Source organism: Equus quagga, unplaced genomic scaffold (genome assembly GCF_021613505.1).
Source record: "Equus quagga isolate Etosha38 unplaced genomic scaffold, UCLA_HA_Equagga_1.0 153_RagTag, whole genome shotgun sequence".
Taxonomy (NCBI): domain Eukaryota; kingdom Metazoa; phylum Chordata; class Mammalia; order Perissodactyla; family Equidae; genus Equus; species Equus quagga.
Window position 1 is genome coordinate 5,727,711 of NW_025796915.1, and position 14,812 is coordinate 5,742,522.

The window sequence follows — 14,812 nt, forward strand, 5'->3', positions numbered from 1 at the left end:
GAACTGGTTTTCTTACTTCAAAAATCAGGACTATATGTTTCCAGCATAACTAGTCTGAAAACTGTTCGACTACTGATGATATAGAAACTTTCTGTAAATTTGGCAGGTAAGTAAGTGTTTTCTTGAGGCTCTTGTGATTGATTTGTTTATATATTTTTTTGCTTTTCAGTGTACTTCCCCTGGTATGCCAGCCCATATGCAAAGCAGATCCATGTTAAGACCGCTGGAGCTGTCCTTCCCCAATCAAACCTCATATTCCGAAAATGAAATTTTAAAGAAAGAGTTAGAAGCAATGAGAACTTTCTGCGATTCAGCAAAACAAGACCGACTCAAGCTCCAAAATGAACTGGCTCACAAGGTGGCAGAGTGCAAAGCTTTAGCCTTAGAATGTGAAAGGGTCAAGGAGGATTCAGATGAACAGATAAAGCAATTAGAAGATGCATTAAAAGATGTGCAGAAGAGAATGTACGAGTCAGAAGGTAAAGTGAAGCAAATGCAGACGCATTTTCTTGCCCTTAAAGAGCATCTCACAAGTGAAGCAGCAACAGGGAGCCACAGGTTAACGGAGGAACTGAAGGATCAGCTGAAAGACATGAAAGCGAAGTATGAAGGTGCTTCAGCGGAAGTAGGAAAATTAAGAAACCAGATCAAACAAAACGAGATGCTGGTAGAAGAGTTTAAGAGGGATGAAGGCAAGCTGATAGAGGAAAATAAGCGATTGCAGAAGGAATTTAGTATGTGTGAAATGGAGCGAGAGAAGAAAGGAAGAAAGGTCGCAGAAATGGAAGGCCAGTTAAAAGAATTGTTAGCAAAGTTGGCCCTTTCCATTCCGACAGAAAAATTTGAAAACATGAAGAGCTTATTATCGAATGAAGTGAATGAGAAGGCAAAAAAATTAGTAGAGATGGAAAGAGAATATGAAAAATCACATGGTGAAATTAGACAGTTAAAGAGAGAACTTGAGAATTCTAAGGCCAAGTTTGCTCAGCATGTCAAACCAGAAGAACACGAACAACCCAAGAGTAGATTAGAGCAAAAATCTGGAGAACTTGGGAAGAAGATCACTGACTTAACATCAAAAAATCAGGAGTTACAAAAGGAAATTGAAAAGGTGTATCTGGATAATAAGCTCCTTACCCAGCAAGTACATAACTTAACAATGGAAATGAAAAATCATTATGTTCCTTTAAAAGTCAGTGAAGAAATGAAAAAGTCACATGATGCAATTGTTGATGATTTGAACAAAAAGCTTTTAGATGTCACACAAAAATATACAGAAAAGAAGTTGGGAATGGAGAAATTGCTAGTGGAAAATGACAGCTTAAGTAAGAATGTGAGCCACCTGGAAACTGTGTTCGTACCTCCTGAGAAGCATGAAAAAGAGATAATGGCTCTGAAATCCAATATCGTTGAACTTAAAAAACAGCTCTCTGAACTTAATAAAAAATGTGGGGAAGACCAGGAGAAGATAGATTCGCTCATGTCTGAGAACACCAACTTGAAAAAGACTATGAGTCATCAGCATGTGCCAGTTAAGACTCATGAAGAGATGAAAACTACATTGAGTAGCACATTAGATAAAACTAACAGAGAATTATTAGATGTGAAAAAAAAATTTGAAGATATAAATCGAGAATTTGTAAAAATAAAAGATGAGAATGAAATATTAAAAAGAAACCTGGAAAACACTCAGAACCAAATAAAAGCTGAGTACATCAGCCTAAAAGAGCATGAGGAAAAGATGAGCACTGTGGGTGAGAGCCTGAAAAAAGTGCAGGCGAATAGTGCTGAAATGTTGGCTAACTACCAAAAAGGCCAGGAAGAGATTGTGACGCTGCATGCTGAAATCGAAGCCCAGAAAAAGGAGCTTGACACAATACACGAATGCATTAAGCTAAAATATGCTCCAATTGTCAGCTTTGAAGAATGTGAGAGAAAATTTAAAGCAACAGAGAAAGAACTAAAAGAGCAATTATCAGAGCAGACACAGAAGTGTAATGTCAGGGAAGAAGAGGCCAGGAAGTGCAAGCAGGAGAATGACAAGTTAAAGAAGGAGATTTCCACTCTTCAGAAGGATTTAAAGGATAAGAGTGCTCTCATTGAGAATTCTCATGAAATGGAAAGAGCATTAAGCAGAAAAACAGAAGAGCTAAACAAACAGTTAAAAGACCTGTTACGGAAATACACAGAGGTAAAGAACGAGAGAGAGAAGCTAGTAGAAGAAAATGCCAAACAGACTTCTGAGATCCTTGCAGCACAAACTCTTTTGCAAAAACAGCATGTTCCACTGGAACAGGTTGAGGCCCTGGAAAAATCTCTTAATGGCACAATTGAGACTCTAAAGGAAGAACTGAAGAATAAGCAAAGGTGTTATGAGAAGGAGCAGCAGACTGTGACCAAACTGCAGCAGATGTTGGAGAATCAGAAGAACTCTTCTGTGCCGCTGTCAGAGCATTTGCAGATTAAGGAAGCATTTGAGAAAGAAGTTGGAGTCATAAAAGCTAGCTTGCGAGAAAAGGAGGAAGAAAGCCAAAACAAAACTGAAGAAGTCTCCAAACTGCAGTCTGAGGTCCAAAATACTAAGCAGGCATTAAGAAAATTAGAGACTAGGGAGGTAGTTGATTTGTCTAAATATAAAGCAACAAAAAGTGACTTGGAGACCCAGATTTCCAACTTAAACGAAAAACTGGCCAATCTGAATAGAAAGTACGAAGAAGTATGTGAGGAGGTTTTGCATGCCAAAAAGAAGGAACTATCTGCAAAAGATGAGAAGGAATTACTACATTTTAGCATTGAGCAAGAAATCAAGGATCAGCAGGAACGATGTGATAAGTCCCTAACAACAATCACAGAGTTACAGAGAAGGATACAGGAATCTGCTAGACAAATTGAAGATAAAGATAATAAGGTGAGCGCCGAGGAGTCTGTCTGACTGTGCTCTAGAAACCCCAGAGCACAGCTGCTGGAGTAGACTAGGGCTCCTTACCATAGCATCCTTCAAGACAGGTTCACAAGGCATTAACAAAGTGACCCTTAAATGCCACCTTTCCAGGTGGGCTACTGGTGTGTAAAATAATTTCGGAGTTTTAAAAAAAGTAAAGTCACACAAGCAAAAATCAAAAGGATTTTTCCTTTTCTTTCCTTAGCTGATCCAGCCAAGAATTGAGGAAAGATGGGAGACTCAAGGTTCATTTGCCTCATAAATGAATGGTCAAAATGCAGTGGGATTTAGGGTACCTAAAGAATGGTGAGGGAGAGGAGGAAAAAAGCCAAGTGTTTGGGCTACAAAAAACTAAGGGCACGGGCGAGCACCCCATACTTGGTCATGGCACTCACCCATACCAGTAAACTGAGCCCTCCAATTCACAGTACGTTCTGTCCCCATATCTTCCTACAGACTGGTCCTCTCACCCAGAATGTCCTGCCCCTGGTCTCTACTGAGTAAAGTCCTATACGGTCCATAATGCCCACTTCATCACTTATCCTCCTTCCTAGAGCCTTCATTGTCCAGTCTAGCCTACAGTAAACTGTCCCTCTTCTAAAATGCATGTTTTGTTTTGGCTTTGCCATCCGTTTAAATATGTATATCACCGTGCCAGAATTATGTGGTTAATCTTCCCAACCAGTCTTTAAGAGCGGGCTCATAACTTATCTTTCCTTCTTATTCATTCTCATGGTACAATTTACACAATAGGTGCTCAACAATATTTTTGAAACTAGTGGTTGCATAAAGTGCATACTATGAAGATGACCCGTCAGGGAGATTGAGTGCGGTTTTATCCACTCAACAAATATAAAATACCTTCTACGTGCCAGGTGCTATGCTTAGGGCTGAGGATATAGAGGTGAATAAAAGCAGACACAGCCCCAGCCCTCCTCAGTGGAAAGGTGCAAAACTAACCTTCTGACACGTCTACTCATATGACCCAGAATTTAAATGCTCTCACCTTGTTTGGAAAGTGATTATGAATATAATAATATATACTTATAGTAGCAATTTATTAATATCTACTTATAATTGTTGCCATTTATTGAGCATCTACTACATTCCAAGCATATATTTATGAGTGCATTTGATTTTCTTCACTATGAAAGAATTTCCCCTTTCACTGATAAGGAAACTAAGGCTCAGAAAAATAAAGGAAATTAGCCAAGCTTACACAGCTAATAAGAATCAAACCTGTCTGGCTTTAAAGCCTGTGCTTTTTCCACTACTCTAACCAGCCTCCGTATATTTTTCTCTTTATTACAAAATAGTCTATAGTTATACATTCTTGAAAAGAACAAGGCACGTAAGTTAATTCTAGGCTTACATGAGCCATGCTTTTTTACTTTTCAAACTTTGTTGGAAGGAATCCCTTCTACCTTCCTATGTTTCAAACTTCCTGGAAGGTAGTCTATATACCTTCATACGTACTTATATATTATCTAAAAATAAGAAGAATGAAGTCACACTCATATTTTAGGATATATATCGTATTTATTATTAATTTGGTAATGCTTTTGTAAGGAATTTACGGAGAGAAATTTAGTTAAATTATATAGTCATGTGTTGCTTAATGACGTGGATACATTCTGAGAAATGCATCATTAGGTGATTTCGTCGTTGTGTGAACATCATAGAGTGCACTTACACAAACCTAGATGGTAAAGCCTACTACACAGCTAGGCTCTATAGTACTAGTCTTATGGGAGCACCATCATATACGTGGTCTGTTGTCCACCCAAATGTCACTATGTAGCACATGACTGTAATGTACATACTATTGATAACAATCTTGACAATATTCATTCCTCAATTTCCTGGTATATAAATATAAATTTTATGTCTCAAGGAATGATTTCTGTGTAAAGATGTTTATTATAAGTGAATAATATATATTTTTCTCCCACAACTGTTTTCTTTTTTTATAAGATAACCGAACTGCTTAATGATGTGGAAAGACTAAAACAGGCTCTCAATGGCCTTTCACAACTCACCTACACGAGTGGGAGTCCCAGCAAGAGACAGAGCCAGCTCATTGATGCTCTGCAGCACCAGGTGCAGACCCTGCAGCAGCAGCTGGCTGTGAGTACCAGGCCTGTAGGGCTCCATGCCGATAAGCGCGGGCTCGAGTTTGGCTGTTGTAGAGGCTTATTTAGAAGCCAAGTTGATTTGTGACTGTGCAGATCCAAGAATGTAATCATTTTTGCTAAAAGTTACTTATACTAGTCATATAATATCATTTATTTGGTGCTTATTATATGGCAGGCACTACTGTGAACATTTTACATACTTCATCTTTAAATTTTATCTTCATCACAATCCTACAAGATTTTAATCCCCCCCCCCCCCATTTAATTCTTAAGGAAACAAAGATGAAAATACTTGATGCCTGGGGTTGTACAGTTAGGATTTAATCCTGGGATTGGCTGACTCCGCATCTGGTGTCTTTTCAACTGCAGCACACTCTCTAAAATATTGGTCCACTAAACTAAAGGAGGTTTTTAATAATCTCTTATCCTTATGAATAAAGATAGGCATTTCTGTGGTTTTATACCTTATATCCTTATATATTAAAAGAAAACATTTGGATGTATATATCTGTATAGTTACCCCATATCCATATCCATAGTTACCTATATGGATATATGTCTCCTTTATATATTAAAAGAAAGCATCTGGATTTGGAAGCTGAGATGAGAGCTCAATTCTAAGCCCCGCCACTTAAAAGCCAGTGACATGGAACATTCCCCTTAACTTTTAGCTTCCTCATCCACAAAAGAGGATAAGAATTGATTTCTTGTTTGTTTGTTTGCTTTTGTAATTGAATGAGGTAATATACATGGAAATGCTAAGTAAAACATAGCCCAATCAAATGTAAATTGTTGCTAAAATTTTCCTATTCTGTAGGAATTGGTTATGAATTGTTTTTGAATAGAAGAAAGTTATTTTTGTTTTGTTATGAGGAGGATTGGCCCTGAGCTAACATCTCTGCCAGTCTTCCTCTATTTTTTATGTGGGATGCCTCCACAGCGTGGCTTGGTGAGCGATGCTAAGTCCAGGCCCTAGATCTGAACCTGTGAACCCTGGACCTGCCAAAGCAGAGTGTATGAACTTAACCACTATGTCACCAGGCCAGCCCTGGAAAGTTATTTTTTAAAGTGTTGATCTTGTAACACTGTTGACCTACAGATTAATGATGACAAATTGCTGATCTGGATCTTATCAAAAGGATATGGTAGTCTCTTCAAAAATTGGAAATATTTCTTTATTGTTTGTCATGTTTGTGATGCTATGCTAAGCACTGTCAGGGTTATAGAGAGTATACAGTTCCTGTCCCCGAGGAGTTCTGAGTAGTTAGACAGGGAAAACATATAGATCCATGAAAAGTAAAATAACAAGACAAAAAATATCAAATACAGAATTGAGAATATAGTCCCAGAGTCAAAGTTGAATATGATATGAATTCATAGTGATGTGAGGAAAGATTACTGGTGTGGTGGTAGCTAGTTTCAAGGAAGAAGGGAGCACCTAGCGTGAACTTTTTGGATAGATGGTGTTTTGGTAGGTGGAAGGAAAACAGAGACTCTCAGGCAACGGAAATCGTGTGAGGAAGGCTTGGAGGTGGACTGCAAGTGGCATGCCCCAGGGGCCGTAAAAGGCCAGTCAGCCTGGCTAGTCTGGGAGCTATATTTGAGGCCAAATTGTGAAGGCTGTTGGGAATGAAGCGGATGAATTTAGATTCTCTCTTATATGTAACAACGTGTCACCCGAGGTTATTGAGTCAAGGTGATATGAGGAAAGAGCTACCTTAATCTCGGAAGCATGGGAGGAAATAAAGTCTAGAGACAGGGAGACAAGATGGGAAGTTTGCAATAATCCAAAGCACAAGTTGATATGTGTCTGGATAATTTTGTGGCATTAGATGTGAACTAAGGCGATGATTTCATGTTACCTAGGATTAAGTGGCATTGCTCTCACTGTGAATGTTCCCACACATTTATTAGAAAAGTTTATACTATTGTTATGCTATAGAATTTTGGATCTGGTGAGTCCAAGGAGTAGCAGGAGCAGTTTAATTATACTCCTGTTTTGTAGTATCAAGCAACATTGTCACAAGCCTCTGGGTGTTTGAAAATGTGAGTGCTGATATCCTCATCTGTCCATCTTTCCACGTTTCTAGGATGCCGACAGACAGCACCAAGAAGTAATTGCAATTTATCGGACACACCTTCTTAGTGCTGCACAGGTAAAGAACTGTTTCTCCTTTGGAAAGGATATTGTTTCAGAGAAAATAATTCTTCATTTTTAAGTAAATATATATGAAAGTAATTGATGTTTCAAGTAGTTATACCCCATATGCTTATTTAAAAATGATTATGTTTCTTTTCATCATGGCTTGCATATCTCCCAGAGAAATTTACAAAGCTATATGACAACACAGTATCTTAAATTTAGTGTTATCTCCATCTGCTTGTCACTCATTTTATAGACAGTTTGGCGACATATGATGGCAGCACACATTAATGGTATCATTAGCTGGAGATAATGCCTTGACACCCACATGTGGCTGTCAGCTAAAAGAGGAGAGTGCAAAGGACTTCATTGTTTCTTGGTAGCTCAGGAGTATTTCTTTGAAATGTAGAGAATACTATAAAAGTGCAAAAATGACAAGTAAGGTGTGCACAGAATTGTAATACTTTAAGAAAAAAAATGGTTCTCTTGGATTATCAGTAATATTTATTTATTGAACCTTAAACTCAATGAAGCATAAGATTAAGAATTTCCATCTGTGGGGTTGTAATGAGAAAGCTTTAAAAAAATAAATCATATTAAGGAAATGTTTAACATACGAAGGATGCTATACTTAATGCTCTGTAGAAACCCTATGATCAGCATCTCCAAAATTCTCAGAATAGATTTTTCAGGAAGACATACTAAAAGAGAAATGTTAGAATGGCAGGTGAGATATAATGAGAATTATTTAGGATTTGAAGTGTCAGACCACACTGTAAAAAAAAAAAAAAAAAAAAAAAGACAGGTGTTAAGAGAAAGCTTCAGAGAAGGAGAGAAGATCATTTAAAAAAAAAAAAAAACTAGGTAAAATAATAAAAAGGAAGGAACTTTATGACCTTGAATTCTTAAAATTGAAAAGCCTGCCTTTTCTATAGGAGGTGAAGGGGAAACCAATGGAAAAGAATGAATGGTGTGATAAAAGAAAGTAGCCAAGGATACTTTCTTTTGAGTAGATAGAAGATAAGTTGGGATTGAAAGTATATTGCAATTGTTAGAGAAGCTTATTGATGGACAGCAGGACAGGAGGTTTAGGTGGAGAAATAGTAGAAAAGTGCAGACCTGCGTTAGAGAGGGTGGGGGATTCACTGGGGTCTGATATTGGCCGTGGGAGGAAGAGCGTACCCCTGCTGAAAGATGCTGCAGACTAACAAGGCTGTCAACTTCGTATAAGGTATGCTTCCAAAATTTGAAATTATTTTCTGCTGACTCCAATGAAACATAACAAAAGCAATTGACATGTGAAATGGTCTTGCCTTCTGGCATCATGAAGTTGACTAAGAAATTCAGTTTAGTCACTTATGGCTAATGTTTGGAATTTAAACATCCTGCTGTTATAGAAACAGATTTTGGAAGCAAAACTTCTTGTATTAATAGGAAGTGTTATGCTCATGCAAAGACAGAGGGGAAGTGCTCAAGCAAAGACAAAAGGGAAGAGGGTGTTGTAAGCCCCTCATATTGACTTGCATTTAATCAACCTCTTGCCATCTTTTTAAGTTCAAAGTGTTTCTTTCTGAATATAAATGGCTAACATTCGTGTAACAAGATCTCAACCTCACCAGTAAAGGGGGACATGCAAGTAAACAAGGAGGCACCATTCTGACTTCTGGGATTGGTAGATATTAAACAAGATGCTAGCCTACAGCACTGACCAGGGTGTTGTGGGAAATGGGCATTTATACCCTGTTGGTGGGAGTGAAATTGTTATAATCTCTGTAGAGGGAAATTTCGTAGTCCTTAGCAAGATGAAAAATCGAGCCTGCTTTTTGACTTAGCCCTAGGAATCTGCCCAGAAAGACTGAAACACCTTAAATGCCCATCACTGGGGTGATGAGTAAAGAAATTATGATACATCTGTACAGTGGAATATTATACAGTAATTTTAAATAATTAAGGAAATAATTTGGAAAAAATTTTTATGACAGGTGAAAAGGCAAGTTGCAAAATAATATATATGATCCTAGTTAATAAATATGGGGATTTTTTTCCATTAATAACTTTTCTAATTAAAAAAAAAAGCAGGAGCCAAAACAAATTTTCCTTGTAGTTTACTTTGTTATCTGTAACTTATGCTGCCCCTGTCTTCTGAGCCGTTATTTAAAAAGAGAGAAGTTTGTTCATCTGTTTTCTGATAGTAGATGTTAGGAGCAACTAGTGTGCACTCCTTTTAAATTGATCTTCTTTATTTCCATGAGAGAGCTCAACTCCCTTTTCTAGTAAATCCTTTAGAATATGGCCAGGGTGGTGAGGATTTGGCATTTGGTGAGTCACAACCAGTTAGGCCCTGTTAAAAAGCCTTTGTCTTTTGGATTCTCGTGTAGATGAAGACTACATAAAATATTTCTCCTCTTTTCTTCTTTCTCTCTAGGGTCACATGGATGAAGACGTGCAGGCGGCCTTACTCCAGATCATACAGATGCGGCAGGGGCTTGTGTGCTAGCGGTCAGCGCTGACCAGCCAGCGTCTGCTTTCCCTACTGGGGCTGAGCATTCTGTGTGCACCTCCATGGCCTTTCTGGGTCTTACTGTGCTAGTATAATTAAAATAAAATATATTTTGTTCCATCAGTAGGTTTTTTTAATTAGATGAGCCTGTTACTGAGTTTTTCAGTATCAATTCAAATCTTGTATTCTATATACATATGTTAGTTAATTTTACAGTGAGGCCTACCAAACACTTTGCCTTGGATTGGCTGCATATTTTTAAACCATTGAGTCCTTGATTAAACATGAGCCATCTGCGTGGGTCCATATGAAGAGGGGTTAAGCTGAAATAATTGTTTAAACATTTCTTTTAGAGAAATTAATTTGGTTGGCAGCCACTTTTAAGTGGATCAAAAGATCTTTCAGATCTTCAGCTGAGCCGTGAGACCTGCTGCAGTTCAAGGAGTGCATTGTGACTTGGCTGGCCAAGGTGCATTTTTATTGAAGTAAATTAATGAGTGCCTTTGACTTCTTTTGGAGGTACAGACTTTTTTCTTCTTACACTAGTAACTTTTATGCCTATTTAAATATATTTCTTTTCATAAAGGGTTTGCAGTGCTAACTTAAATTAAGGAAAGGTAAGGGTGGTATATACCAGGAGTTTATAATAAAATTGCTTCATAATCTCCACAACAGTATCTTAATTTTCACTTGTGGTGACTTTTGTTGCCACAGTATTTAGAGAACTGTGATAAATGGTATACTAAGTTTTTCAAAGTCTCAAAAATTTTAGACTTTTTAAAGCAATTATGTTGACATTTGCTACTATAGTAACCAAGCACTCGTTAGACTTGCGTCCTCCAAATGTTTTGTACTTATTTATAGGAAAATTGCACTAATGAGATTAATAATGTGAAAAGCAGTTTTCTTGCAAAATTAGCATTAGAGAATTGATTTTAGAAAACCTCTATAAGGTTTTAGACGAACGTGCAATAATATAGTAAACTGTAAGAATATAGTTAGCAAGAAAATAATAAAATTGGACATGTTTATAGTAAATACTCTATCGTAACCAACTATTTTTATTAATTATATCTCATTAAGGAAGGTTTATATGTTTTTTTATTTTTATTAACATTTTGTGTTACCATTCAGATTAAAATTACTAATTTGACTGTTAGCAAAATAAACTGAACAAATGAGTCATTTGAGCCAAGTTTTTTTAAATTCCGAAATGTGCCTTAACGATAATCTTTGAGCATCCTGAACCAAATTTTTGATCCCATTTTGGTATGATAACAAGGACAGAGAACCATCAAAGTAGCTTTTCCCAGCAAAGAATACGCCATTGTATTTCTTCAGTGTAACAGGGAAAAGTCAGAATCGGATTTATTTTTAATTCTTTAGGTAGATAGACACAGTTTACATAAGCAGTATTTGGATTCTTTAATTTTTATATTTAATGTTTTTCTTCAGCATGAGTTCTGTTTCATGAGTATTAGGTCACCTGTAGAAGCTCTAGAGTAGAGAAAGTTCTTAACTGAATACTCACATCTCAGTGTGGTATTTTCCTTATTAGGGGTGGGAAGGGAACCTTATGTGTATTTTATTTTGTCTTCAACCATCAATAAAATGTTTTCAGTGGAATACTGTTTTGAACATCCTTGTAAAAAATTTACAAGGTAAACTAGTCCATGTGCTGTCTTTGGAGAGTTTGGTAGAGAGATCGATGGGGTCCAAAGTACAGATGATGATAGCCATTTTCAGTTTGCTGTGTAGAGGGAAATACCAAGTAACTTCCTTGTGTTAATCCCATTGTCTCCTTCACTCACCTTTTGATGTCAAAGGCAAGATTGCATTTACAACAGTGAAGGCTAAAGCTTTTTAGATGGTAAGCAAGTGGAACACATATAACGGGCGATGCTGGTCTCTCTGCTGTTCTATATTCAGAAAGATAGGAGGGCTGAACTTACGGCTAAGAGAAAGGAAGATCAGTTGTTGTCTAAGATTTGAATGCTCTCTGAAAGAATCACTGAATTCCTCTTGGAGTACAGTCCTTTGCTGAAAGCTTTATTACTATTCTATTGTTTAGTTTTTTTCTTATCACTCCTGCTTCATCAGAAAAGCTCATTCCTTTTGACAGAGGGTCAGTATTATAGAGAACTATTAAAATAAAATCAAATATTCATGCAGTGAACATCTGAAATTTTAATATTACAGTGATTCTAATCACTAGCTATACCTGTGCTGTTATAAAATTCCAGATGAATTTAGCTTAAACTTTCTTATGGATTTTTTTTTTTTTTTTTTTGCAAGGAGGACTGGCCCTGAGCTAACATCTGTGCCAGTCTTCCTCTGTTTTGTGTGTGGGATGCTACCACAGCATGGCTTGATGAGCGGTGTGCAGGTCCACACCTGAGATCAGAACCTGCAAACTCTGGGCCACCAAAGCAGATTGTGCCAGCTTGATCACTACGCCACCGGGCTGGCCCCTCTTATGGCTTGTTTTTTATTTAAACCTTTTCTCTTGACCCTAACCAAATGTTATACTGTTTAAATTTTTCTGTTTTTCTAAATGCATTGGATCATTGCTGCTTTAAAAGTCTTGCACTTTGGGGGTCTGGCCCCGTGGCCATGTGGTTAAGTTCATGCACTCCACTCCAATGGCCCAGGGTTTCACAGGTTGGAAACCTGGGCACAGACATGGCACCGCTCATCAGGCCATGTCGAGGCAGCATCCCACATGCCACAACTAGAAGGCCCCACAACTAAAAACACACAACTATGTATTTGGGGAGAAAAAGGAAAAACTAAAATCTTTAAGAGTCGTGCACTTTAGAACATGAGTACTTCTTTTCCTCCAGTGTTACCACCTTTCTTCTAACAAGGACCTAAAAACAGTTTTCATACACATGCTTCTTACCTGCCTAATGGTTCATGTTCTTAGTTCACTTGTTTCAAAGTAGAAAAGGAGAGAGTTTTAAATTAGTTTTTGGTGTCCATGATGACTAGATATATTAGTGTCTGCTTACACTAATGCCAACCATTAGGTAACAGTGGTTACAAGCTTCTCTTGATATCTGCTCCACCGTGATGGAAGAAAACTGCTTCTCACCGCCTCTCTGTTTTCCTCGTCACTGGATTCTGCAGCCTCTTGGTGAGCTGCTTCCTTCTTGCAAGTCCTATGCATCAAAGTAATGGCAGTACCTCTGGCACCAAAATAAGGATCGAAAGAGGATTGTCTGTGATGAGCGTGCAAAAAATATGGCTGCATACAACTGGCAGGGGAAAAAGAACCTGGACCTTACTCCAGGCTGCTAAATGTTGTGAATAATTTTCAGAGAGAGGAAAAAACAATTATTATGAATAATTTTCAGAAAGAAAAAAATGGCACCATAAAATACATCATGCACAAAATGCAAAATGGAAAATAGGCATTCCAGCCCTTGTTGCATTCGGTGATGATCCCCACTAAACTGGGTCTGAGACTTTGTTGTTGGAAGTTCTTTCCCATGTTTTGGCCTTGGCTGTTTGAAACAAGATTGTCTAGACCAGCCTCTCCAGGTAAATATTAACCTGCTTCTTAGCCTGGCTTCTGTTTCTTACTGTGTATATGGGCCTTTGGCTCACAAGAGTCATGAATGCAGAGATTTAGAAAAAAAAAAGATAAAGCTGCAGCAGAGATGGTAATCTGTTAAGACTCCCTGGGCAGTGAGAGTGCTTGTGTTTAGCATAATTGGGCATGTGGCATCATTTATGCATTAGAGGCCATTTTCATTATTTATGCCTGCATGAACAAACATTGATGATGAATGAATTCAACCAAAAAGGGAAGGTTACAAAAATGTCATATGTAAATGAAAAAGAGCCAAGACTTGTGAGGGTTGCTTCCCCAGTTTTATATGTGTGTGTGTATACACATACATACATATACATTCTATTCAGTGAAATAATACAGGAGATATCAATAAAAATAATGCTCCTTATAATTGATATTTGGCATCAAATTGTACTTAATGGGCCTGATTTTTATTTTACATTTTAAACAGGTTTGCAATTTTTTTTTCAAGATAGTGGTCCTGGGAATATTCTGAATTCAGGAAAGAGTTTAGAGAGGTTATTGCCTTCTTAATAATTTAGAGCTTCTATTGCTCTGCCAAGTCAGAAGATTAACATTTAATAGAAAAAAATTATGTATCTATAATTCAGTCACGGCTATTAGATCAGATGGATTTTACATTAAGTGAAAAAGATGTCGAGCATTTAAGGACCATTAAACTACAGGAATCTTTTATTGGGTTTTAAGGCCTCCGATCCTGTGTCCTGCTGCGAAGAGTATTTATTTTACATATACAGAACGCTTTAAGGATGGGGAAAGGGCATACATTTTCAATGAAAATAGGCCATAAAAAAGTGTGATTTTCCACATTGTGAACAGCTACCATACAGATTCAGTCTTATTTTATAATAATTAGTTTTATGCATCATTAAGTAGCTTTGTTACAGGCTAGAAGAACATGGTGAAGGCCACTTTAAAAGTGGTACCTGCAGGAAATCCAAGTAGCTGAGTACCCTCTGTTGTTGATATCTCTCTTCAAGAAACCATATTTCTAGGGGCTGGCCTGGTGGCGCAGCGGTTAAGTTCGCACGTTCCGCTTCTCGGCGGCCCAGGGTTCGCTGGTTCAGATCCCGGGTGCGGACATGGCACTGCTTGGCAGCCATGCTGTGGTAGGCGTCCCACGTATAAACTAGAGGAAGATGGGCACGGATGTTAGCTCAGAGCCAGGCTTCCTCAGCAAAAAGAGGAGGACTGGCAGTAGTTAGCTGAGGGCTAATCTTCCTCCAAAAAAAGAAACCATATTTCTAGTAGTTTCCAGGTCGCTCTGTATTGTAAAGAATTTAAGTTTGAAAATGCCTTCTCCAGTGATCCTTAAGGACTATAAAAAAAAAAGAAAACGAGAAGTTACTTCTAATAAGTGTCTACTTTTTTCTAGTGATGCCCAAATTATCAGGGAAGGACTGGAATTCGACTCTTGAGAAGAATCACCTAAGGGAAGAAAGTCGGCACCATCCTTTCTGTTAAGTGCTTGTAACACACTTTACATTGTCCCAAT

General features: G+C 37.8%; 1 protein-coding gene across 2 annotated transcripts in view; it reads left to right on the forward strand.

The window, feature by feature from the left end:
- The window catches only part of LOC124233085 (uveal autoantigen with coiled-coil domains and ankyrin repeats-like), an 83,386-nt gene extending 72,041 nt beyond the window's left edge, over positions 1 to 11,345 (forward strand). For both annotated transcript variants that reach the window (XM_046650182.1, XM_046650184.1), the window contains exons 16-19: positions 170 to 2,908; positions 4,916 to 5,068; positions 7,167 to 7,232; positions 9,645 to 11,345. In XM_046650182.1, the coding sequence (XP_046506138.1) occupies positions 170 to 2,908; positions 4,916 to 5,068; positions 7,167 to 7,232; positions 9,645 to 9,716 (3,030 nt within the window). In that variant the 3' untranslated portion in view covers positions 9,717 to 11,345. The remainder of the gene's footprint in view (positions 1 to 169; positions 2,909 to 4,915; positions 5,069 to 7,166; positions 7,233 to 9,644) is intronic.
- The last annotated feature ends 3,467 nt before the right edge of the window (positions 11,346 to 14,812 follow it).